At 38.8% G+C, this 27,235-nt stretch overlaps 1 protein-coding gene across 14 annotated transcripts in view; it reads right to left on the bottom strand.

The window, feature by feature from the left end:
• LOC105487840 (PPARG coactivator 1 alpha) overlaps positions 1-27,235 on the bottom strand; it is a 716,435-nt gene that overhangs the window by 137,580 nt on the left and 551,620 nt on the right. Inside the window, exon 1 of one of the 14 annotated variants that reach the window (XM_011751470.3) lies at positions 8,464-8,568. The exons of the other annotated variants lie outside the window; for them this stretch is intronic. Coding sequence (XP_011749772.2) covers positions 8,464-8,508 — 45 coding nt within the window. The 5' untranslated portion in view covers positions 8,509-8,568. Of the gene's footprint in view, positions 1-8,463; positions 8,569-27,235 lie in introns of those variants that run through there. 14 annotated transcript variants of the gene reach the window in all.

The raw sequence follows: 27,235 nt of genomic DNA, 5'->3' as shown, positions 1-27,235 counted from the left end.
GTTAGTAAGGGCCAGGGAAAATTGAGGTACACAAATTGTTAAACTGAAAAAAAAAAAAAAGGTAATCAAACTGTTCCCCTGATACTTATTTTTTAGCGTTTGAGTCCTAATTAGCTTAGCTTTTCTCGATCTTAAGGAAACAAAACAAAACAAAACTATATTTTGCAAATAGTCTCAAAAGGTAACAATAAATAGACAATTTTTTTTTCTTTTCCTTTTTTTAAATACTACCAGGCAGAGTCTTGGAAGGATTTTTGGTTATTTGACTTGTGTTTCTGTTATGGGTTTTTCCAGTGCTTTGATACTTGAATTTTGCTCTGATATGTATATATATATCCCAAACATGTCAGAGAGGTAGAAGGGAAATAAATTCTCATCTTAAGAAGCAATTAGCTTTGAGGTCTAAGCTCAATTTTGTGGCAACAGATAAACTCTTACTTTATATTTGCTAGCCCAATTAGACACAAGATTTTTGAGAAAACATCCTTAACCAAGACCACTTCTATGACTGACCTCTACATTTAGCAGCTCAATCGAAAAACAGACATCAGATACTACTGGTAGGATTATACTGGGTATAATTTTTATACAGAGCAAGCAGGCAATATATATTCAAAACTTTTAAAAACCTCATAGACCTAGAACATCTACTTCTAGAAATTCATCCTGAGGCAATAATAAGGGAATGTGTACAAAGATTTTTCATATGAGGATACCCAATGCAACATTATTTGCATTATTGAAAACTTGAATGCAATGTGAATGTCCAACATTAAGTGATCTAGTTCAATAAATTATAGAGAAGTACGTATATACATATAATGTTATCATTAAAATCTGTTGTAAAATATATTTAATAGCATAACAGGAAAGTGTTCAAAATACATTAGGGTTTTAAATTAGGCTTGAAAAAACTATAATTATGAAAAGTTTACCTGTAAAAATATATCCTCAGAAAGAAGAAGAGGATGAGGAGGAAATATAACAAGCTGTTTGTAGTGGCTGATGATGTTATAAGTACTTTTTACATTCCTCTATGTGAGTGTGCTTTTCTGTAATTTTCAAATTTTCTCTTATAAACATGCATGACTTTCATATTCAGAAGAAGAAGAATTATTCAGTTTTGAGAGGAACACAGCGATTCAGTACTAAAGCCATGCCTGCTTAACATACAGGGAATGTAGAAGATAGAAATAGCCCCTGACGCCCAATATTGTATCTCAAATATTCATCATATATTTAAAATGAAGCCATTTCTGCCTGTCATACCAAGTCCAACAGCTACTCCACTTACGATGCAAAGCTCATGAGCAATAGTGAGGGAAGTTAGTGCCCGGTATACTTAGAAATCCCAGAATTGTGGAGAGAAGGAAGCCATCAACTCCTATTAGCTTGCCTCAGAGATAGACCAAAACCACTATCCCCCAGACACCACTACCATCTTCCCTTTGTTTCTCAATCTGAAATTTAATCCATTGTTAAGTCAATTTTCTCTTAAAAAATCTTAATTAGCCAGGGTGGGGTTAAAGAAACTTCATTCATTTATACAATAGTAAATATTTTCAAGAATGGTATGAATAAACTGGTAAGAATAATTCTCAAGAAGAGGGTCTACCAACTAACTGGGGAAAAAAGGAGGGGCCACCAGCAAAGGCTTATGGGAAGAGTGTTTAGAGACATGGCTTCCATTGGAGATGATTGAAATTGATTTGACCAGGAAAAGGCAGCCCCACTTTCAACCCGGTGACATGCAAATAAACTTCTGGAACACAGCCCATCCCTAAATGTGAAACAACCTGTGTAAATGCTGCCATTTTGCAGCCCAGTGCTTGGGCAGAAAGCTCATTTTTGGCTTCTCAAGTATCACAAGAGGGGAAAACTCACTTTCTTTCCCCTGGAAGGTCAACTATATTCATAGAAATGAAGGCTTTATATCAGCCAATTTGATTTCATGTTCTCACAGTTTCCTTGGCCTTTTCTGCAGATCATTCTTCCTGCACATGGGTGGTCATTATTTTGACTATTAAGAATATTTGTAAGAAGAGGGGTAATGAGGTTGAAACCAAAGTCAGCCAGCCTTACGAGATTTAAGGTGATTACTGGAGGCTCAAGTCTACCTGACAGGTGGAGTCACTTTGAGGCTCTTGATTCAGCCCCAAATGAAAGGAAAATGCAAGATAAGAGGAACAGGGCCCTCATTCAGCTATGTCACTTGCCAGCAATTTGACTTTGGGTGGTTCATGTAATGATACTGAGCTTCGGTTTCCTTATCTATCAACAAAGATGGCCAGATTCAATTAAATCAAAGATCTTTGCCAGATCTAAAATGCAGTGATGTGCCTGTCTTGACAGAGACAGACAACTCAGGAAGCCTTCTTTGCACAGGGTGCATCCAAGTGTCTCGTTTCACAAAGACACTGGAAATCAGAGATGATGTACAAGAAAGGCAACTGGTGCTCAGTGTTGCTGAAAGCACACAACTTCATCATTTTCCTTGCAATACAGATATTTAACCACTCAACCATTCTAGAAAAAGAATACCAGAGAACTTGTGAAATACAATACTTTCAACCACGGCTATTGGCTCTGAGAAGCTCAGCTTCCTAGAGACCTGTGTTTCTTACAAAGTTCAGGTAGCTGCCCAGAGAAACAGCCGGCTTTCATCTTGTTTATCATTAATTCTGGAAAGTAGCACGAGTCATACGTAAGACCGAGTCCCTGCATGCACAGCAAGTGTGAAAACCACACAACTGATGTGGTAGTCACTACATGTGATTTAGAAATGGTGTCACCCAGAGAGAGAAGATTTAGAAAGGAGGGTAGATATTATATTCAGGGTTTTGTACATAAGAATAAGGTCTACAGCAGCTAAGGAAATGAGAGTTTAAAGTAACATCCTTTCTGCCTAATACCTGAAGACCCTCCTTAAATAAAAAGCTCATTATATTTGGTAAAAGATTGTACATATTTTTAATTTAGAAGGGATCAGCTGAGATATTAATGTAGGGTGTGGAGGGAGGAAAAAAGGTCATATGCCTAATATTTCACCGTAATAGTATTAGCAAATGTATTAAACCAAGGCCATATCACAGGATAGCATTTCCTTTTCTACTGTTTCCTTTGTACATACAACTCTGTTGAGTGAGAGACAGAAGATGTATGCTTTGGTGCCATCTAAGACCAACCAGCTTGGAGGTTTTCCTTTAAGGTTGAGTGAATCAGTCACAGGAAAACTAACTTCTCTACCAGAAAATTTGGAGAGGGAGCACTGATGACATAGGAGTAAGGAAAATATGACCAGGTAAATGATAAACGTCAGTCAGGACAATGCCTTGATAGACCCCCAGCTATTCTCACACGATGCTGGGTTCTCACTAGCAGTATTCACTGGCATTACATTCACATTTTCCTGCAACCAGGAAAAAGAAATAATATGAAAACTAACATAAGAAACCTTGCTTCTGTGCTTGTGAGACAATCTGCAAAAAGAGGTTGACAAAAGACTCATTTTAAACAAGCCAAAACCTCTATTATTCTTTAAAGGGTCCAGATTGTACTTTGTGCCAAGCAGATGATCAGAGTAAATTCTTTCCCTACCTCTTTTCAAAACAAAACAAAAAAATCTTTAACAATTCCTGAGGTGGACCTTTTTCTTTTCTTTTCTTTTTTTTTTTTTTTTTGCCCAGGCTGAAATACAGTGGCGCAATCTCAACTCACTGCAACCTCTGCCTCCCGGGTTCAAGCTATTCTCCCACCTCAGCCTCCTGAGTAGTTGGGATTACAGGCACGCGCCATGACATCTGGCTAACTTTTTTTTTTTTGTATTTTTAGTAGAGATGGGTTTTCACCATGTTGTTCAGGCTGGTCTCAAACTCCTGACCTGATGATCCGCCCCCCTTGGCCTCCCAAAGTGCTGGGATTACAGGTGTGAGCCACCGCGCCTAGCCCCTGAGGTGGAAATTTCTACTATCTATGTTAGTAGATCCATTTGCATGCAGGCCACCTAAAAATGGGCCACACCTAACATTTTGCACAGCCATACAAAGCCACTAAGTGGGAACTCCTACCCAGGGCTCTCTTGTGGGTATGTTCAGCTTGTGTGCTCTCTTTGTCTTCTCTATGACATCATTCAATGTCACATATTACGTAAAAACCACGGGACAGGGGTGATATCCTGCGTTGTGTTATGCTTTGTAACTGCTGATGCACCATATTTCAGCTTTGTTATTTTGTTTTAGCCCAAATCACACAAAACTACAGCTAATAATTTTCTAGGAAAAAAGCAATTTAAATAGTAATTAATGTGAAATAAACCTATTCATTCCACTTACAGTATTATGGTTGTTAGGGATTTTATACTTGAAAGTGTGGCCAAATATATCAAAGAGAATTAATGAACTTCTGCTACATACCAAAATGTAGATAAATCCCAGAAATGTAATGTGAAGCAAAAGAAGCCAGACACACATGAAAGTGCATACATTATGATTCCATTTCTATAAAGCATAGAAACAGATATTTAACCTAGGTGGCTGCAAATCAGGTGAGAGGTTGTCCTGGTTTGGGGCAGGGCAGGGAGAACCACAGTTAAGCGGGAGGAGGCTCCAGGAAACTAGTTAGGGTTTCTTTCTTGCTGTCTGTGCTGGTTACATGGGTACATTGTTACTGAACATTCACTGAGCTAAACTCTTATGGTATATGTACTTTTCAATATCATATACTTCGATAACAAGTTTAAAATGCATAGAAAAGAAAGAGAAATAAATGTTTCTGCACCACACATTTTTGAAGTTTGCAGCCTGTCACACAAAAAAATTCCCAATGTCCAACTTACCTCCTTAAAGGGACCCTTCAACCACTCAGACAAACAGCCTTGGAGCAGGACTCAAAGGACTTGATGTCTAGGTTTGTTTGTCTGACCTTGGACAAAGCCACTTTAACTTTCTTGATCTATTTCCACTTCTATCAAAAAATGAAATGGGATTACATATTCTCTGTATTTATTTCTTGAATAAGTGAAGTGAAAGAACATTACACTTCTAAAATGTTAGTCTTTTCTCTTGGTTCAAAACTCATTATTGAACGGTGCCATCGACTTGCTCGGAAAATGTGTCCCTCTTCTCTGAGAGCATGGACTTTGGAGTCAGACAATGTAGATCTGTTACTTATGATCTATCTGTAGGAACTCAAGACGTCACCTAAACTATCTGAACCTCAAGCACTTCACTTACAAAAATGGAAATATAAATGCCTATTTTACATGGCTCATGTTAAGGTTAAAGAAAATGAGTATAAGCCAAGTGCTTGGCATATAATAGCTACTCAGTAATGATGCCTGACATTCATGTTTGACTACTTAAAACTCAATGTAAAATCAAGCAACATTAGAGTAGATGCAAGTGTTTGCTCTTCACCTGCCTTCCTCACCTAAGAAAAATAAAGATTTGGAAACCAAGCACATCAGACGTTCTCTTTAAGTCCTATAGTAAGTTGACTTTCTATGAGGGACAGTGTTATCACAAGTTGTAGGATTGCCAGGTGGTTGTTTGTTTCTCTACTTACCTAAAGAAAAGTAACAACCAGCCTCATACCAGTCCTGAGCTGGCACTACCTCTAAAGAGACCAGAAGCAGCAAGTGGAGAAAACAATTTTTGTTGCCATTAAGCTGGCCACAATGTTATTTGAGCCCAAAGTCTTTCAAGAATTCCTCTGTTAAGAAATCCAGCTGGGTGTGGTGGCTCACGCCTCTAATCCCAACAGTTTGGGAGACTGAGGTGGGTAGATCTCCTGATCTCAGGAGTTCGAGACCAGCCTGACCAATATGATGAAACCTGGTCTCTATTAAAAATACAAAACTTAGCTGGGCATGGTGGCAGGCGCCTGTAGTCCCAGCTACTTGGGAGGCTAAGGCAGGAGAATCGCTTGAATGTGGGGGCAGAGCTTGCAGTGAGCCGAGATTGTACCACTGCACTCTAGCTTGGGCAACGGAGTAAAACCCCGTCTCAAACAAACAAACGAAAAAGAAATAAGACATTCATATGGTGCATGAAAACTGACAAGATAGCGTGAGTTTGGGACAATGAGAGGAACCACAAGTATCAAATTGTGTTTTAAATGATGATATCTGAAATACACACAGAGGGAAGAATGGAAAACAAAGCCACAGGAACAATACAATTCAATATAAAGTTCATTGTGCCACCAGCGGCCTATCAACTAAATTGTCTTAGCATTCACACTTCTCGCAAATTTGTGATCAATCACATAATCGCTTCTTAAATTGATAAATGACATAAAGGATACATTATATTTTATCTTTGATATTTAAGGTATTTTTTTTTTCTTTAAAGCAATTTTCTGCATAGTAAAATGCTGGCAAGTTGCTATCTAAGTCCAAAACTATGCCAGCCAACGCAGTAGCCACTAGCCACATATATGGCTACTGAGAACTTAAAATGTGTCCACACAAAAATTGAGACTTCTATAGATATAAAATATACCTGGAATTTCAATCTGAATATGAAAAATAGAATGTAAAATATTTCATTAATAACTTAGAGTCATTTGTTAATATTTTGAATATATTGTCAAAGACTTTAAAATTAAATTTACCTTTTTAAAAATGTAGTTACTATACAATTTAAAATTAGATGTGTGATGTGCCTAGTATTCCTATTTAACTTTAAACTTTAACATTTTGCATTCGGTCTGCAAGTAACCTATATCATAGATGCATATAAAATTTATAAAATCAGGAAATTTCCGAATCATTAAGGGAAAGTAAAGCAGAGCCGCAGCAATGCACAACTCCAGGGGGCGCTACTCCCATCACAATCTGTAAAAAGTGATCCTCAGGACTTCGCAGGCCTCAGTCTGCATGGCCCTGTATTGAATGCTGTACAATCCATTCTCCCTATAAAATCAGCAATCCCTTCTAGAACATCCCTGGGGCAATCCCATAAAACTTTTCAGCACCCTCCACATCTTTTGCAAAACATATACAGAGTAATAAGATGAAAATATATAAAGTGAGTGGAAAATATTGCTGTCCATACTCCAGGATGCAGAAGATGGCCAGAGCAACACCAAGTATGCAAAGTCTGAGATACATACAAGGATGCAGGGTTCTCAAGAAGGCTGTTTCCTTCCTAGGGACGAGAGGCATTTTTCAGAGGGTAACATTCACTTTAATTACAAAATGCACCCGCCTCTCTCTTCCAAGGGAGAAAAGCCTGTTGTTGCATTTATAATGTAGCTTTAGTTTCTGATGCCAAGAATGATTCAGTAAACACAGTTATGTTATGGTATACTCTTTCTTATTCAGTACTCAAATTATTCTCAAGGCAGTGCTGGCATTAATTCAATTTGACGCCTGTACTTAGGATTTCACATAGGTGCCTTCATCCAATTCTTCTTTGCAACTAATAAAATCTTAATTCATGGTAATATATTTATTTCTAGTTCAGTTCATGTTAAGGAGTGCAGTACTTTACAGAAAACTAATTAATATCAATCATATATTATAACACTTTTAATGGTTCATAGGAAAATCCGACACTGGGGGGAAGATTAGATGAACCAAGGGGTCTTAGCCCATCCTATTTACTCTATTTTTAGGACTTGAGAAAAAAACATCAAGCATCATTTCCAATATAAATTTAATTGAAGGTGTGCATCATAGGACGGCTGGGAATTAAGAACTCGGGTTCTTATCCCTAAAAGGAAATTGATTTGATGTGGCCCAAGAATGTAATTTACACCCTCAGACTCTGTTTTCCACCTATTTTGTGTAATAACCATATAATTTGCAGTTGGTGAAGATATTTAAATGGAGAGGCACGGCATTATTAAAATAATGAACAACTTCACTAACAGCAAGCCTCCTGCAATTGTTGGTAACAACTCTACTTTTACATAACATTTGAGTAATGTTGAGGGCATCATATTTCTGGAGATTGCACACATAGCCAGCAGGATCGTTTAAGTGTGAGTTCTTGACTATGAGTGCCTGGAGTCGTGCAACACGGTGGTCCTCACGTTTCCTTAAGGAGCTACATTTAAAACGCCGAATTCTCCTCCAGAAAACTGGAGCAGTGGATTACACAACCCTAAAAATCTTTAAAAATAAAAATAAAAACTAAAAAGAATGCACTAGATCACTTGAAATGCATGGTCATAATATCCAGTCTTTCCAAATTAGGCATTTTATTCACTCTACAACAAATTCTCCACGCTGACAAACGAACAGCTTAAAAAAAAAAAAATGAAGTATGCTACATACTTATCTCTCTTTTTAAATTTTTTTTTGTCTGTTTAGCAATCCACATATAAAACCTCCAAATCTGGTATACACACATATATGTATCTTTAAAAGCCTTCATCACTATAAATAAAATAAAACCCCACCTACCAATAGCATAAAGCCTCCTAGATGCAGAGATGATAATGCCTCCTGATACTCACTTTCAAAACTGAATCCATAGATGATAACCCCAACATGTGTGTCATTCATTTTACTGCAGTACAAATACTGGTATCGCGAGATGAGGGAACACTCACAACAAGGGCTTCGGCAGGCCACTTTTTAATTCACAAGGGCATGGTGACGTGGGAGGGCACCTGAGAGTCACTGCTAAATGAACTCCACAATAGGGTACAAATCTGAAACCCAATCTTAGCCAGATACGAACGTAAGAGCAAATATGTACAGTATCATGTGCCTTCCAGCAGCCCTGTGTCTCGAGGGAGCTCTCTGACATCAGCAGTTGAGACAGGTGGTTCCCTTTCCAACTGTGGAAAATAAAACCCTAGTGCAGAGGCACTAAGTAAATATAGCAGTACTGTAATTTTTCCTTGGTGCGCTCTCTCTGTGATTTCTGTTCTGTGATGATACTTTATCCCAGGAACCCATTCAGGACATCCATCCATATCCATAACTGACTAAACATTTGCAAACTGGTTAATATTGGCATTAAAGAGGGTGTAGAAGACTCTGTTTTATGGTCCTAGTTGGTAGAGCTAGGGTTTTCCTCCTCTTGTTTATTTGGAATACGTTGTCAAGTGGCTGCTCAAAACTTTATTGGACTATTTCACCCTTTGTCCCCTGTTATTAATACAACCCAACAGAATGACAGACAAGAGTCAGACCATCTTAAAATCACATGCACAGAGCAGGTCAATACCAATCATATCCAGTTTGAGTCTGAGAGCTAAAATCAGCTGAGATGTACTAAGCCCTTTGTGGTCACAACTATTTGCTTTTGAATTTAAGAATTACTCACAGAAGGGCACCCTGTAACGTGTGTATAAAATTACTTAATTCAGCTTCTATTTCCCTTTCTGAACATAGATACTTTTACACTCTGACAGCCGCTGGCTCTTAAAGCATTCTCCTTTTTGTTGTATCTCCTTAGAAACACAAATCTTGTTCCCTGGCAGCAGTGGCGCTAAGTGCTGTACCACATGCCCAAACTAGTTCTCCCTCGCAGCTTTAATTCACAGTAAGTGGCATGAAAGGAGGTCAACCCTTCTCAGAAAACACTCAGAGTTCTTTTCGACTTCAGAATCTATTTCAGAAAGCCCCACTCCCTGGTATGTAAAGAGCAGCTTCCCATTTTGAAATTCTGGCCATAGCTATTGACAACTTTATGGAATGGTCCACAAAAGGCCAAACACAGGGACATGATCACACTTTCAACTCTTGATCCTGATTCTCTGTGGATTCTGGAAATGATGTCAGACAAGGAAGTCAATAACTGCCATCCACTCTTCGCCCCCAGATAACCCTTTCGTTTGAAAACTACTTATGGCATGCATACATGTTATGGCTTTCCTTCCCTGAGGTGTTCATTGAATGCTTAGCTCAATAATGCCATCTTAATCCTGAAAGTTTCCATGGTGACCTACAACGGTAATAAACAAGTCTAAGGAATGGAAAATGAAGTCAGGTCCTCTTTAGTCTCCCTATTCTTCTTCACCTTTATGAATGCAGCCTTCTCTGCTTCTCTAAGTTCATAGTTCACAGATTTGGGGGCTAGAATAAAAATAAAAACAGTAATACAGAAATAACATCCAGCATTTGGTGAATGCTTACTGTATGCCAAATGCTGTGCTGAGTAGTTCTGTAGATTATCTCATTGAATCCTTACACTAACAGTAGGATTAGTATTATTACTAATCTGATTCTAAGGATAAAATCACTGAAGTTGAGAGAGGTGAAGTAAGTTTTCTAAAGACAAAAAGCTTGTAATGGGAGACCAGAAACTTCAAGACAGTCTTATTTGACTTCAAACTGTTGTTCTTAATGTTGTTCTTAATGATCAGGCTATGCAGAAAAATAGCATTTTTTGTTTGCACCTAACAGTCGCATAACTTAGACATCTAGTAGTCTCTTCACAAATCAGAAGGGAACCACAGCTTTATGTTCAGCAGGAAGATAAAAACACCACACACATCCAGCTAAAACCACCAGGGAAATTAAGAAAAGGCACAGCCAACACATGGCACCCTGCTCTGATCAAAAGAAGCCTTACAACAAGTGTCTCTAAATTTGATCTGACACATCATTTAAAAGAGTGCACTTTTCTTTGCAGATCAACCTTTACAGTTAACTTGGGGTGTCTGATTCAGGTCATTGAAGCACACCCCCAAGGAGAAGAAACACTTATTATAATGCCACGCTTCTCCTTAAATGAAATGAAGACTCCTTTTGAAGATAGCAATTCCAAACAAAGGCCAGAGTAAAACACATATTATGACCACATGAAAAATCTTATTATAAAGATGTTTTCCAGCCGGATGCAGTGGCTCATGCCTGTAATCCTAGCACTTTGAGAAGTCAAGGTGAGAGGATCACTTGAAATCAGGAGTTCAAGACCAGCCTGGTCGGCATGGTGAAACCCTGTATCTACTAAAAAACAAAAATTAGCTTGGCATGGTGGTGCATGCCTGTAATCCCAGCTACTCAGGAGGCTGAGGCAGGAGAATTGCTTGAACCCAGGAGGCAGAGATTTCAGTAAGCCAAGATGGTGCCACTGCACTCCAGCCTGGGCACTGAAGTGAGACCCTGTCTAAAAAAAAAAAAAAAAAGATATTTTCCATGCTACAAATGTGTTTCCATGAAGTACATACAGTATATACAGTATGCTTATCTAATCTAGAACAGACCTTAACAAATAGACTTTAACTGCCTGTTAGCATCAATAGTAGAATCAACTTCCAACAGATATTTTACAGCCTCTGCTTGGAAATGTAGTCAAATATGAAAAGGGTCACATGGATTAAGGTCACTGAAAACTCACTGTGGTGCCAGCCTTCAGAAAGTGGGGCTAAAATATGTGGCTTTCTAATCTCCTCTGATTTAGGAAATATTAATAAAACAAACTCCACTAAATTTATTTCCAAAAATGTAGGCTTTGGGAACTTTGTGGCTCTGATTTAGGAGTAATCATAGCTGAGCTCCAGAGTACCTGGGTCACCTGGCAGTCTGGTGAGCTATCTCTCAATGGGGCAAAAGTAAACGGCCCAGAATACAAAACCAGAAGAGACTGCCTCTCTGGATATCTTTACACTTTCTGGAGCTAGAAGACCAAAGGCCATCAGGGATGACCTATGGCTATTTGGAGTAGACCATGAATATTAATTCTGAAATCCCTATTGCCACCATCACCATCCCACCTAAAAAAACAAACAAGGAAGGGGGCGCCAAGATGGCCGAATAGGAACAGCTCCAGCCTCCAGCTCCCAGCATGAGCAACACATAAGCTGGGTGATTTCTGCATTTCCAACTGAGGTACCGAGTTCATCTCACTGGGGCATGTTGGACAGTCGTTGCAGGACAGTGGGTGCAGCCCAGTGAGCGAGAGCCAAAGCAAGGCGAGGCATCGCCTTACCCAGGAAGTACAAGGGGGAAGGGAATTCCTTTTCCTAGCCAAGGGAAACCATGACACACAACACCTGGAAAATTGGGTCACTCCCACCCTAATACTGAGCTTTACCAAAGGTCTTAGCAAAACGGCACACCAGGAGATTATATCCTGCACCTGGCTCGAAGGGTCCCATGCTCATGGAGCCTCCCTCATTGCTAGCACAGCAGTGTGAGATCTAACAGCAAGGTGGTAGTGAGGCTGGGGGAGGGGCGCCTGCCATTGCTGAGGCTTAAGTAGGTAAACAAAGCGACCAGGAAGCTCGTACTGGGTGGAGCCCACTGCAGCTCAAGGAGGCCTGCCTGCCTCTGTAGACTCCACCTCTGCGGACAGGACACAGCTAAACAAAAAGCAGCAGAAACCTCTGCAGATGTAAATGTCCTTGTCTGACAGCTTTGAAGAGAGTAGTGATTCTCCCAGCACGGAGGTTGAGATCTGAGAACGGACAGACTGCCTGCTCAAGTGGGTCCCTGACACCCGAGTAGCCTAACTGGGAGAGCCTAACTGGGAGCAGCCTAACTGGAGTGGACCTCAGGCAAACTCCAACAGACATGCAGTTGAGGGTCCTGAATGTTAGAAGGAAAACTAACAAACAGAAAGGACATCCACACCAAAACCTCATCTGTACATCACCATTATCAAAGACCAAAGGTAGATAAAACCACAAAGACGGGGAAAAAGCAGGGCAGAAAAGCTCAAAATTCAAAAAATTCAGAGCACCTCTCCCCCTCCAAAGGAAAGCAGCTCCTCACCAGCAATGGAACAAAGCTGGATGGAGAATAACTTTGACGAGTTGAGAGAAGAAGGATTCAGTCAAACTTCTCAGAGCTAAAGGAGGAACTACGAACCCAGCGCAAATAAACTAAAAACCTTGAAAAAAGATTTGACAAATGGATAATTAGAATAACCAATGCAGAGAAGTCCATAAACAACCTGATAGAGATGAAAACCATGACATGAGAACTACGTGACACATGCACAAGCTTCAGTAACTGACTCGATCAACTGGAAGAAAGAGTATCAGAGATTGAAGATCAAATGAATGAAATGAAATGAGAAGAGAAGTTAGAGAAAAAGAGTAAAAAGAAATGAACAAAACCTCCAAGAAATATGGGAGTATGTGAAAAGGCCAAATCTACATCTGATTGGTGCACCTGAAAGTGACGGGGAGAATGGAACGAAGTTGGAAAACACTCTGCAGGATATTATCCAGGAGAACTTCCCCAACCTAGCAAGGCAGGCCAACATTCAAATTCAGGAAATACAGAGAACACCACAAAGATGCTCCTTGAGAAGAGCAGCTCCAAGACACATAATTGTCAGATTCACCAAAGTTGAAATGAAGGAAAAAATGTTAAGGACAGCCAGAGAGAAAGGTCGCGCTACCCACAAAGGGAAGCCCATCAGACTAACAGCAGATCTCCCAGCAGAATCTTTACAAGCCAGAAGCGAGTGGGGGCCAATATTCAACATTCTTAAAGAAAAGAATTTTAAACCCAGAATTTCATGTCTAGCCAAACTAAGCTTCGTAAGTGAAGGAGAAATAAAATCCTTTACAGACAAGCAAATGCTGAGAGATTTTGTCACCATCAGGCCTGCCCTAGAAGAGCTCCTGAAGGAAGCACTAAACATGGAAAGGAACAACCAGTATCAGTCATTGCAAAAACATGCCAAAATGTAAAGACCATCAATGCTAGGAAGAAACTGCATCAACTAACGAGCAAAATAACCAGCTAACATCATAATGACATGATCAGGTTCACACATAACAATATTAACCTTAAATGTAAATGGGCTAAATGGTCCAATTAAAAGACACAGACTGGCGAATTGGATGAAGAGTCAAGACCCATCAGTCTGCTGTGTTCAGGAGACCCATCTCACGTCAGAGACACACATAGGCTCAAAATAAAGGGATGGAGGAAAATCTACCAAGCAAATGGAAAACAAAAAAAGGCAGGGGTTGCAATCCTAGTCTCTAATAAAACAGACTTAAAACCAACAAAGATTAAAAGAGACAAAGAAGGCCATTACATAATGGTAAAGGGATCAATTCAACAAGAAGAGCTAACTATCCTAAATATATATGCACCCAATACAGGAGCACCCAGATTCATAAAGCAAGTCCTTAGAGACTTACAAAGAGACTTAGACTCCCACACAATAATATTGGGAGGCTTTAACACCCCACTGTCAACATTAGACAGATCAACGAGACAGAAAGTTAACAAGGATATCCAGGAATTGAACTCAACTCTGCACCAAGCGGACCTAATAGACATCTACAGAACTCTCCACCCCAAATCAACAGAATATACATTCTTCTTAGCACCACATCACACTTATTCCAAAATTGACCACGTAGTTGGAAGTAAAGCACTCCTCAGCAAATGTAAAAGAAGAGAAATTATAACAAACGGTCTCTCAGACCACAGTGCAATCAAACGAGAACTCAAGACTAAGAAACTCAATCAAAACCACTCAACTACATGGAAACTGAACAACCTGCTCCTGAATGACTACTGGGTACATAACGAAATGAAGGCAGAGATAAAGATGTTCTTTGAAACCAATGAGAACAAAGATACAACATACCAGAATCTCTGGGACACATTTAAAGCAATGTGTAGAAGGAAATTTATAGCGCTAAATGCCCACAAGAGAAAGCAGGAAAGATGTAAAATTGACACGCTAACATCACAATTAAAAGAACTAGAGAAGCAAGAGCAAACACATTCAAAAGCTAGCAGAAGGCAACAAATAACTAAGATCAGAGCAGAACTGAAGGAGATAGAGACACAAAAAACCTTTCAAAACATCAATGAATCCAGGAGCTGGTTTTTTGAAAAGATCAACAAAACTGATAGACTGCTAGCAAGACTAATACAGAAGAAAAGAGAGAAGAATCAAATAGATGCAATAAAAAACGATAAAGGGGATATCACCACCAACCCCACAGCAATACAAACTACCATCAGAGAATACTATAAAGACCTCTATGTAAATAAACTAGAAAACCTAGAAGAAATGAATAAATTCCTGGACACATACACTCTCCCAAGGCTAAACCAGGAAGAAGTTGAATCCCTGAATAGATCAATAGCAGGCTCTGAAATTGAGGCAATAATTAATAGCCTACCAACCAAAAAAAGTCCAGGACCAGATGGATTCACAGCTGAATTCTACCAGAGGTACAAGAAGGAGCTGGTACCACTCCTTCTGAAACTATTCCAATCAACAGAAAAAGAGGGAAGCCTCCCTAACTCATTTTATGAGGCCAACATCATCCTGATACCAAGCCTGGCAGAGACACAACAAAAAAGGAGAATTTTAGACCAATATCCCTGATGAACATCAATGCAAAAATCCTCAATAAAATACTGGCAAATCGAACCCAGCAGCACATCAAAAAGCTTATCCACCACGATCAAGTGGGCTTCATCCCTGAGATGCAAGGCTGGTTCAACATTCGCAAATCAATAAACGTAATCCAGCATATAAACAGAATCAAAGACAAAAACCACATGATTATCTCAACAGATGCAAAAAAGGCCTTTGACAAAATTCAACAGCCCTTCATGCTAAAATTCTCAATAAATTCGGCGTTGAGGGAACGTATCTCAAAATAATAAGAGCTATTTATGACAAACCCACAGCCAATATCATACTGAATGGGCAAAAACTGGAAGCATTCCCTTTGAAAACTGGCACAAGACAGGGATGCCTTCTCTCACCACTCCTATTCAACATAGTGTTGGAAGTTCTGGCCAGGGAAATCAGGCAAGAGAAAGAAATAAAGGGTATTCAATTAGGAAAAGAAGAAGTCAAATTGTCCCTGTTTGCAGACGACACGATTGTCTATTTAGAAAACCCCACTGTCTCAGCCCAAAATCTCCTCAAGCTAATAAGCAACTTCAGCAAAGTCTCAGGATACAAAATCAATGTGCAAAAATCACAAGCAGTCTTATACAACAAAAACAGATAAACAGAGAGCCAAATCATGAATGAACTCCCATTCACAATTGTTTCAAAGAGAATAAAATACCTAGGAATCCAACTTACAAGGGATATGAAGGACCTCTTCAAGGAGAACTACAAACCACTACTCAATGAAATAAAAGAGGACACAAACAAATGGAAGAACATTCCATGCTCATGGATAGGAAGAATCAATATTGTGAAAATGGCCATATTGCCCAAGGTAATTTATAGATTCAATGCCATCCCCATTAAGCTACCGATGACTTTCTTCACAGAATTGGAAAAAACTACTTTAAAGTTCATATGGAACCAAAAAAGAACCTGCATTGCCAAGACAATCCTAAGTCAAAAGAACAAAGCTGGAGGCATCACGCTACCTGACTTCAAACTATACTACAAGGCTACAGTAACCAAAACAGAATGGTACTGGTACCAAAACAGAGATATAGACCAATGGAACAGAACAGAGCCCTCAGAAATAATACCACACATCTACAGCCATCTGATCTTTGACATACCTGACAAAAACAAGAAATGGGGAAAGGATTCCCTATTTAATAAATGGTGCTGGGAAAACTGGCTAGCCATAAGTAGAAAGCTGAAACTGGATCCCTTCCTTACTCCTTATACAAAAATTAATTCAAGATGTATTAGAGACTTAAATGTTAGACATAAAACCATAAAAACCCTAGAAGAAAACCTAGGCAATACCATCCAAGACATAGGCATGGGCACAGACTTCAGGTCTGAAACACCAAAAGCAATGGCAACAAAAGCCAAAATTGACAAATGAGATCTAATTAAACTAAAGAGCTTCTGCACAGCAAAAGAAACTACCATCAGAGTGAACAGGCAACCTACAGAATGGGAGAAAATTTTTGCAATCTACTCATCTGACAAAGGGCTAATATCCAGAACCTATAAAGAACTCAAACAAATTTACAAGAAAAAAACAACCCCATCAAAAAGTGGGCAAAGGATATGAACAGACATTTCTCAAAAGAAGACATTTATGCAGCCAACAGACACATGAAAAAATGCTCATCATCACTAGCCATCAGAGAAATGCAAATCAAAACAACAATGAGATACCATCTCACACCAGTTTGAATGGCAATCATTAAAAAGTCAGGATACAACAGGTGCAGGAGAGTAAGTGGAGAAATAGGAACACTTTTACACTGTTGGTGGGAGTGTAAACTAGTTCAACCATTGTGGAAGACAGTGTAGCCATTCCTCAAGGATCGAGAACTAGAAGTACCATTTGATCCAGCCATCCCATTACTGGGTATATACCCAAAGGATTATAAATCATGCTGCTATAAAGACACATGCACATGTATGTTTATTGCGGCACTATTCACAATAGCAAAGACTTGGAACCAACCCAAATGTCCATCAATGACAGACTGGATTAAGAAAATGTGGCACATATACACCATGGAATACTATGCAGCCATAAAAAAGGATGAGTTCATGTCCTTTGTAGGGACATGGATGCAGCTGGAAACCATCATTCTCAGCAAACTATCGCAAGAACAGAAAACCAAACACCGCATGTTCTCACTCATAGTGGGAATTGAATAATGAGAACACCTGGACACAGTAAGGGGAACATCACACACCGGGGCCTGTTGTGGGGTGGGGGCAGGGGGGAGGGATAGCATTAGGAGATATACCTAATGTAAATGACGAGTTAATGGGTGCAGCATACCGACATGGCACATGTATACATATGTAACAAACCTGCACGTTGTGCACATGTACCCTAGAACATAAAGTATAATAAAATAAATAAATAAATACAGATTTTGACAACTGAAAAAAAAAAACCAAACAAGTAAGAACAAAACATAAACCACTGATTATAACCGAGTAGCAATCAAAGTTGCATGCATTGATTATGTAGTAGTTTGAGGTCTGACGCAAAGGTAGTGATTTATTTTTTAAAAACTCGCTTTGTAAAAAAGCATTAAGTTTGCATTCATCATGCCTTTCTTGATTTGCAAATTATGCATTTAAAAATGGAGACCTCAGAGCAGAATTGGAACTCAGTCACATGCAGAATACATTTGTGTGACGGCTGTGTATTCAGTAAGGAGTCCCAGAGACACAAACCTGAGTGTGAAGTCCACTTCAGTACACCCTACCTCAGTACCAGTAGTTGAACTGCTTAACTTATCTGATTCTTTATTTTTCCATCTTGAAAATGGGGATAATACCTACCTCACAGACTTAACACAGGAATTCAAGAGGACTAAGTAAATGGTTGTAGATGAGGAGCCTTTTAGAGTGCCTGCTCTGCAGTTCCCAGTACATAAATCCCCTTTTGTACTTTGTTCGAGTGTCTCAGCTCCAGTTAGCTTTCTGTTCTCCTATCCTTTCCTCTTCCTCCTTACTTGGGGCATTTTAAAATAAAATGCACATACAAAGATTTCTGCGTGTTTTATCCCATGAAGTGGACGCTGGGACTTATGAATGTACAAACATGTATGGGAAGCAGTGGTTCATGTTTTCCTCTCCGTGGGTGCCTTGTGCACATGGAGAGAGAAGAAAGAAGAAAACTGGAGCACAGAGTGAGCCTCTAAAATAAATGTGTAAGAGAGGCATTTTTTAAGATTAAAGATTTGAGTGAAAAAAAAAAAAACTTGAAAACTTTGAAATGGACGAACAGTGATATTTGAATTCACTACCGATGCTTCGTGATGGTATTCTAGGGCACATGTTTGTGGAAAAGTACAGTGCACATTGCCAGCAAATGTAACTCTTTAAGAGAACGAGCGACAGTGTCTGCGTCTTCCAATTTCAAGTGCCTCTTTAGGTATTTCTAGGCAAAATCATCAAGAATTAAATGTGAACAATTAAAATTTTGAAAATTCCAAAAATAGGTGAAATGCAGTAATTTCTCACACAGAATGAAAGGAAAACTTGTAAGTTAGAGTACTTATATGTACTGAACCTTTTTTGAATATCTGTATCATAAAACTACTCTATAACTACCCAAAGTTGAAATTAAGTAAAATAAATTGGTGACATAGGAGAGAAGAAATGTAAGCATAAAATTCATAGATTATATCTCTAAATATTATAAGTAGCACCACCACCCAAAAGGAGAATAGGGAACAGGAAAAAAAAAAAAAAAACACCACCCTACTTGGAAAATTACCCAGAGAAATATATCTCTTCAATTAATGTGTACAGTGATTATCTATGTCTCAGACAGTAACTTTAGACATGTCAAAGGGTGCAGAACAGAGTTTATTCTTCCCTACGTGAACTCTGCCTATGAAATCCTAAATGTTCACAGTCTTTCTACCTTATAAAGATAAAGTTGATCCTAAAAAATTAAAATTAAAACTGAAAATCCTTGATAAAATACTCCACTGGGGTCCAATAATTACTTTAGCTCCATGATGCCAGGGCAAAGACAAGAGACACACATCACAAAGCTCTCTACACACAGGTGCATGTGTGGGAATGTGTGTATCTGCAAATGTGTGGAACACAAGATGAATGTGGAAACTTCAGTCAGAATTCGCTACACTCCAAATGATAGTTCAGCAACATCCCAGGTGCTTAACTGGTGTGCGATTTTATAGCTGTCTTCTCTGAAGCTGCTTACAGTCTAAATAGAAGATCCAACACGTAATCAATCAAAATATCCACATGTGACTACTACAATAGTTGAACGCATTGATGGAGAAGTGGTGGGGATCGGCCAGGGTCTTGAAAACAGATCTAATTAATCTCTGAAACATCCTAGAATGAGTATGCCAGTCAGGCCCTGTGAAGACTTCCATAGGTCCCTGACCCATACGTAATTTGAAATAAAAACTAGACTCATTACTAAATTATATATAGAGAGAGAAGCTCAGTAAAGTTCTAATAATTGTCATAATAGCAGCTACAATTATTACTTTAAAAGATCAAACATAATAGTCTTTTAAGGAAAGACGACTGGTGCCCTACATTGGGCTTGTGTATTGCTGGATGCCCTAATCACAAGGTTAGCATAGTACCAGCTAATCCGGCGTGGATGCCAATGCACAGATACAGGAAAATAGATATGGTTTGCCAAGACCTTGCTTATTCATTCATAGGCCCTGTAATAAAAGTTCTGAGATCCAGAACAAATGGTTACAAGAGTCATACTTGGCCGGAGAAGAACACATGGATTCCTCTGGCTTTTGGAGGGTGCCTGCTACGACCCCAGGAAGTGACAGGCAGGAAGAGGGATGATGAGTGAGAGACAGCGTTCCCTTTGACGTGAGGTCAATCTGGAGGCAGAACCAGGCTGTGACACTTCCTAACTCTGTGAAATGGGCCAAGACCCTGAATGTCCCTGGGCCTCTATAAAATAGAGATGAAACCACTGTCCTTATCAGTGTCTAAGGATCAGATACCTAGCTTGACACCTAGTAGACATTTGGTAAATGTTAGTTCTTCTCAATACTAGGGAGGCTAGAAAATAAAAAGTCCTAGTGACAAATGATGAATCATACCAGGTCCAATGTTAGCTGCTAAGGGAAATACAAAGAAATATGAAAGGTAGTGGGAGCCAAGATTTGGCTCTCAACCAGGTGGTAGAATGCAACTGCTGACGTGATTTTATTGTGAAAATTGTTCTTTAATCCATAAAATAGCAGCAAGTCACTAGAAGACCAGAGACATAAAACCAAGAGTAGTTTACAATGAAAGTAGGCATGTATATTTTGCACATATATGTGTGTGTGTGTGTGTATATATATATATATTCTGTTTGTTTGTTTGTTTGTTTGTTTTTTCAGACAAAGTCTCACTCTGTCACCTAGACTGGAGTGCAATGGCGCAATCTCGGCTCACTGCCACCTCTGCCTCCTGAGTTTAAGCGATTCTCCTGCCTTGGTCTCCCAAGTAGCTGGGATAAGAGGTAGGTGCCACCATGCCGGCTAATTTATGTATTTTTAGTAGAGACAGGGTTTCACCATATTGGCCATGCTGGTCTTGAACTGCTGACCTCGTAATCTGCCCGCCTCGGGCTCCCAAAGTGCTGGGATTGCAGGCGTGAGCCATCGCGCCCGGCCGTATATTTTATATTTTATACCCATTACTATTTAAAGTGCTTTACACTTATTATCTTATGAAATGGCAACTATTGCTATCTCTCTTTATTCAGATGGAGAAACTGAGGCAGAGAATTAAGTAACTTACTCAGGGTTACACATGTAATATGCAGGAAGAGTGACACTTGAACCTGGGCAGCCTAGTTCCAGAGTTCATGCCCTCCCCTCCTCTCAACCTCGACCCAAACTGCCTCACTCTAACATCTGCCAAAGTTTTAAATCTTTACTGCTTAAAACTGAGTGAAGCACTAAAGCAACATAGTTCAGTAAGACCTGGCTCCTGGTCTCCCTGGGGCCCACAGCCTAATAGAGAAAACGGAATCTATGAGTCTGGAGAGAAATCTACAGGACATAGTGAAATGCAACAGAGAAACCCAGGCTGCCTGGAATAAAGTGGAGAAGGAGAAGCAGGTGTTAGCAGAACAGTATTTCTCCCTCTCCCCTACTTTGACATCATCCTGCCTGTCCATAGCATAGCACTGGGCACATTCAGTAAAAACGATCACCTTTGTCATCTTTGAATAATCAAGATAGTATTTTCCACTAATCTTATTTACAAATATAAACAAAATAGAATCTACACCCATAAGGTGTTGCCAGTCTTGTGGGGGCAGAGATGTGAATACAAATACTTCTAATATGTGTCCCCATGGTTTATGGCTATGACCTGAGATCTCGAGATGACAGATACAATATACAGCTAGAGTCCTAACACAATCACACCATCAACTTCCGAGACTTAACTGATGATTTTCCTAATGGACCATGAGTTTGACAGTATTTGCTGTTAATTGTTGATAAACTGAGATAAACAACCATACATTCATCCAAGAAACACATGTTAAATTATAATTAGTCAATAACTTTCCAGTTGGACAAGAAATTGACAGTGTCCATCAAGGACTAGAGAAATTGTGACAAGTCAATATGAATTTCACCAAGAAATATATATATATACCAAAATGCATATTGGTAGCTTTAAAAAAAACACTCATTGTTTTTGTAAGAACCCTTGACATGAGAGCTACTGCTTAACATATTCTTACATGTACAATACAGTATTTTTAATGAGCACACTGTTGTGCAGCAGATCTCTAGAACTTAGTCACCTTGCATAGCTGAAACTAAAAGGCACCCGTTTTTATTAAAATGTGATCCTGGGAGCTTCTCCAAAACTGCGTGTCCCCAAACATAACCAATTTCAAACTGAATAATTGCAAAATGGAAAGCCTGAACCACAAAGAGGCCATTAGGATAAGTTTGAAAAGATATCCAATATGAGAAAAGAATTTTTAAAGTGGGGAAATGTTTTAGAAATGGAGAGACAGAGAATTCCCAGTGAAGAGATGGCATTTTCAAGAGCAGGTTCTAGGTCAGACCAAGAGGCAGCTTGTTGCGGAATAGAACTTCATACCCCTGACTTCTGGCAGTGACCTCAGTTCACAGCTCTATGGCCTAAGGAAAGGTACCAAGGCTTTCTGTGTCTCAATTTCTTCACGTATAAAGTGAAGAAACCATGCCTACATCTTAGGGTCTTATGATGATCCCATCAGGATCATGTGAGACAACACAACTGATTCTTAATTATGTGGGTCAATTTGGCTCGGCTATGGTGCTCAATTGTCTAATAAAGCACTAGTTTAGATGTTGCTGGGTGGGTTTTGTGTAGATGTGATTAATATTTATAAACAATTGATTTAGGTAAAGCAGATGACCCTCCATAATGTGGGTGAGCCTCATCCAATCAGTTGAAGGCCTTAAGAGTGAAAGCTGAAGTTTCCTTGAGAAAGAATTCCCTATGAGCTATGAAACCTGCCTGAATTCCCAGTTTGCTGGCCCACACTGTGAATTCTGAACTCAAGACTGCAGTATTAACTCTTAAATGAGTTTCCAGCCTGTCCGACCAATTGTAGCCTGGCAGCCTACACAGTCACATGCACTAATTTCTTAGCACGCATGTGCACACACACATACACTCTCTCTCTCTCTACACTGAGATATATATATATATATCATATATGATATATAGAATCTCTCAATTGATAGATATTATATATATCATAATATATATGATATGTATGACATATATATGTGTGTGTGTGTGTGTATATATATATATATGGAGAGAGAGAGAGAGAGAAAATCTGTTTCTCTGGAGAACCCTAACTGATATATCTTCCAACTTACTGAATTCTCTCTATATGGCAGCAGTGATCAAGCACTTTAAAAACTTTAACTCTTAAATCCTTTTCTCTCTGTTTCCAACCACACCCCCACATAATAAACGAGCATATGGAAAGGAGGCCCTTCCTCAGTAGTAGAACAACTGGTGAAATGTGTAAAAGCCCAGGATAGTAACTTTCCATGTGATTTCAAAAGCAAATCTAGCACTCTCTGAGAAGAGGAAATGTGAATGAAATGAGACTTGAAGATATTTACAACATAAGCTCCACGAAGACAAGAACGATGTCGTGTTCACGATTATGTTCTCAGGTCCTGAAATGCTAACTGAACAACTCAGTAAACGTGTTGAATGAATGGATCATAGAGTTCTATAGCTAAGTAGAGGCAGGTGGGAATTTTTTTTTCCTATTACTTGGTATTAACCCAAACTATTTGACATCTGAGCTGATACTAGAGCATCACAGAGGAGGTATGTGCTCATTCATCCATCTTTGCATCCATCCATTCACCTCACATGCACTGCGTGCCTGCCACATTCCACAGGCTGCACCTCAAGACTGTGAAGATGAAAAAGACAAAAGGCTTGCCTTTGAAGCACTCACAGAGTAGTAAGTTGAATAAGCAAGTTATATTTATACTAACATTATGTACTGGAGTAAAGCTAAGCAGGAGCTGCCAGAAAAGTCCAGAGAAGGGACACCTAACCTCTTCTGGGAGGAATGCATCCTTTAAATGAATCTTTATTGAAGTGAGCTCGGTGCCAAGCACGATGCTACGCCACGAGACTATTCTCCTAATATAAAAGTAACTATTAATCACGGTTAAATTTTATTGAGTGCTTATTGCTATGGTTCACACATTGTTGTAAGACCTTTACATTTATTTACTGATTCTCTTCATAGTAGGGAATCTGGTATGTGTTAATATTTTTTAATATCCTTTTCTATATGACAAACATAGAGGCATACATTCACATACTGCCTTTTCAAATACTTATTGATCATTTGCCCTGTAAAACACACTGTTAGGTACCAATTTAATCAGCATATAGTGTCTGTCCTTATATTTAGTGGAGGAAACAGACAGATCCACAATCACTACAATCTCAGGCTATCTGACTCCCACAGTCCTGGAAAGGCCTTGTTATGAGCATAATCACAAATATACTACCTCTAAAACTACTCCAAAACTTGAGAATCTGATTTTGAACATAGCCAACACAAATGTGTTGAGAATGTTTTGTCCATCCCTATATAAGGAAAATAACCAAAGAGAAACATTTGTAACATACATGACAGATATCTTCAAAATTGTATTTAAAAACAACTCTTTCTTTCCATGACTAACCATGCCAACTGCAGTCAGTGTGGCCCGAACCTAGCATGGCTACCTTAGATGTCAATCAATATCAAGATGGTTTCAATTACCTTCCAGCCACTGACACAGACAGAAAGCACTGTTTCTCAAGATCCCATTGCTAAGAGTGTGTACACGGCAACAGAAGATGCTGATAATAATTTTCATTATTGATAAATAGCAAGTATTTGTCATAAATTAATAGCAATTATCTATTGCAATAATTTCTAAAGGAATTCTTATAAATAACAATAATTTTAATTACTGGAGAAACCTACCGCACCCATCAACACTCATGGCTCCCCGTAACTATCATGGAGGTCCAAGGAAGTTCCAGAAACCTTAAAAAGGAGGAGAGACTCCTTCGAGCTAAAGGAAAATGGTCTGTCTTCATTTCTTTTGTACTTTGGACTGACTCCATTTATTTTTTTAATGCTTAAAATTTATATTTTTTTAAATGGGATTTTTGGTTATATTAAAAGCTAGGCACATAAACAAGGCAATAGAAATATCGTATCAATAGAAAACACCATATCAAATCCACTTAAAATGAACAAGGAAGTAAATGCTAGAACAAACCTGGAACGCACCATTTTTGTAGCTGAGTTTGAATTGAGCTTTGAGTTTCTTTGCAGTTTAGACAAAAATTAAAGTGTGTTGCATTAAATAAATTTCATTATCCAACAAAAGAAAACAGGACTTCCCTGACCTCCCTTATTCAATGGTAACACCATTCTAGTCCTAGTCCCCAGCCATTAGTATTTCTGATTCTTTTCTATTTTTATTCATAGCATTTATCAGTTTTCTAAATTCTATAACTTTGATGTATTTTCCATTTATCCTGCTAAATGTAAGACTTATGAAGACAAGAGTCTTTTTTTATTGTTCACTGTTTTAGCTCAGCCCTAGAATAATGCCTGGCATGTGGCAAATGTGATATAGATAGGTTGATAGATATAGATACAGATAGATATAGATATAGATAGGCACATAGAGAGATTTTATTCCAAATATGAATTCCAGGAGAAATTTATCATGAAGTCCCATAAATAAATTATACCAGCCTATGAGGCTACGTTGAGGGGGAGAGACAATAGCCTGACAATTCATGACCGGCATAAAATAAAAGGCACATGAAAATGTGTAGTGACAAGGGAAAAGTATTTGGAGCAGAAGATCTAAGTTCAGCTCCTAAGGCCACCACCCCCTCCCTGTGCCTTCTATTAGGCAGTGTGGCATAACTGTGAAGCATCTGGGCTCCGGAGCCAAGTGGCTTGGCTTTAAATCCTGGCTCTGCCATTTATAAGTTTATAAGCTGTGTGACCTCCAACAATTTATTTAGCCTCTCTGTGCCTCAGTTACTTCATCTATAAAATGTGGATAATACCTACCTCAAAGAATTACTGTGGGAATTAAATGAGTTTATGTAAGTAAATCAACTATATAGGGCAATAAGTAAATTACATTGCCTGGCACAAGTAAAACAAAGTACTGACAGTTAATTTGAACTTACCCTTCATTCGTAAAACATGGATAATAACTACCTTTGGCATAGCTGTAAGGATCAATTAATCTTAATATGTGATAATGTGCTTAGGTGTTTTAAATAAATGACTATTGTTTTTTTATTTTCATGGAAGAATATATTCATCACAAGGCTTTCAGAAAATGCAGAAAGATAGAAAGGAGAAAGTAAAATCCCCTACATCCTAGCAAACAATGAGAACCACCATTAGCATTTTCCTGTATAAATTTCCAGATTTCTTTCTCTGCCATAATCACATGCAGATTTATATGTGCATGTGTGTGTTTATGAAAACATAATTTTTAAAGAGCTAGACGCACACGATGTACTGCTCTGAAACCTGCTTTTTAAAAACAAAAACAAAAAACAAAACATATCATGGGTGTTTTATCTCATATCTCATGTAAGTAAATAAAGATCTATATCATTCTATATAATAGCTGCCTACTATTCCGTTGTATGAAAGTGCCTTGATTTATTTAGCCAATACTCCATTCACAGACAGTTAAGTTGTTTCCAATTTGTGAAAGTGTTTTGTAAACTACAAAGTAATATACAAATGTTAGTTATCATCACCACCATTTAAAAAATAAATATCCAGACCTTATCATTAAACCTGTGAAGGTCTTCTCTCACTAGTTCTTTAACCTGCTGGAAGTGGTGCTTCGATCTAATTGTATTAACATCAACATTTTTAAAACATGACATTTATGGATTCCACATCTGAACACACACACACAAAAACAAATGAACTCCTGAGTCAGAACTAGGGGAAGGTGTTAGGGACTATTCCCACGAGGCTGTTTCTCAGTACAACCACTGTGTTCTTGTTCCCAGCACATGCTACCTCACCCTCCTCTGCCTGCAGATTGATATCACTCACTCACTGCTGCCCTTTTCCCCAGAACCTACCCATGGACTCAGAATTTTTGACAATGAACTCCAAGTAGTCATTATGAAGCAATTGGAACAGGCAGTAGAGACGAAATGTATTAGTTAAACCCATGTTGAAGATATAAAGAATAAAATGGGTACTTACTGAGTAGCTACCATGAAATGTGCCCATGCTGTAAATGGCAGATTTCGCAGTTATATTACACCACTGCCCTCCTAGATTCTCAGCTGCTTGCTGTTAGGAACCACATCCTACTCTTTTCTGTTTT

Source organism: Macaca nemestrina, chromosome 3 (assembly GCF_043159975.1).
Source record: "Macaca nemestrina isolate mMacNem1 chromosome 3, mMacNem.hap1, whole genome shotgun sequence".
NCBI lineage: Eukaryota > Metazoa > Chordata > Mammalia > Primates > Cercopithecidae > Macaca > Macaca nemestrina.
The sequence above is the reverse complement of the archived record's forward strand: the minus strand, read 5'-3'. Positions and strand labels throughout refer to the sequence as shown.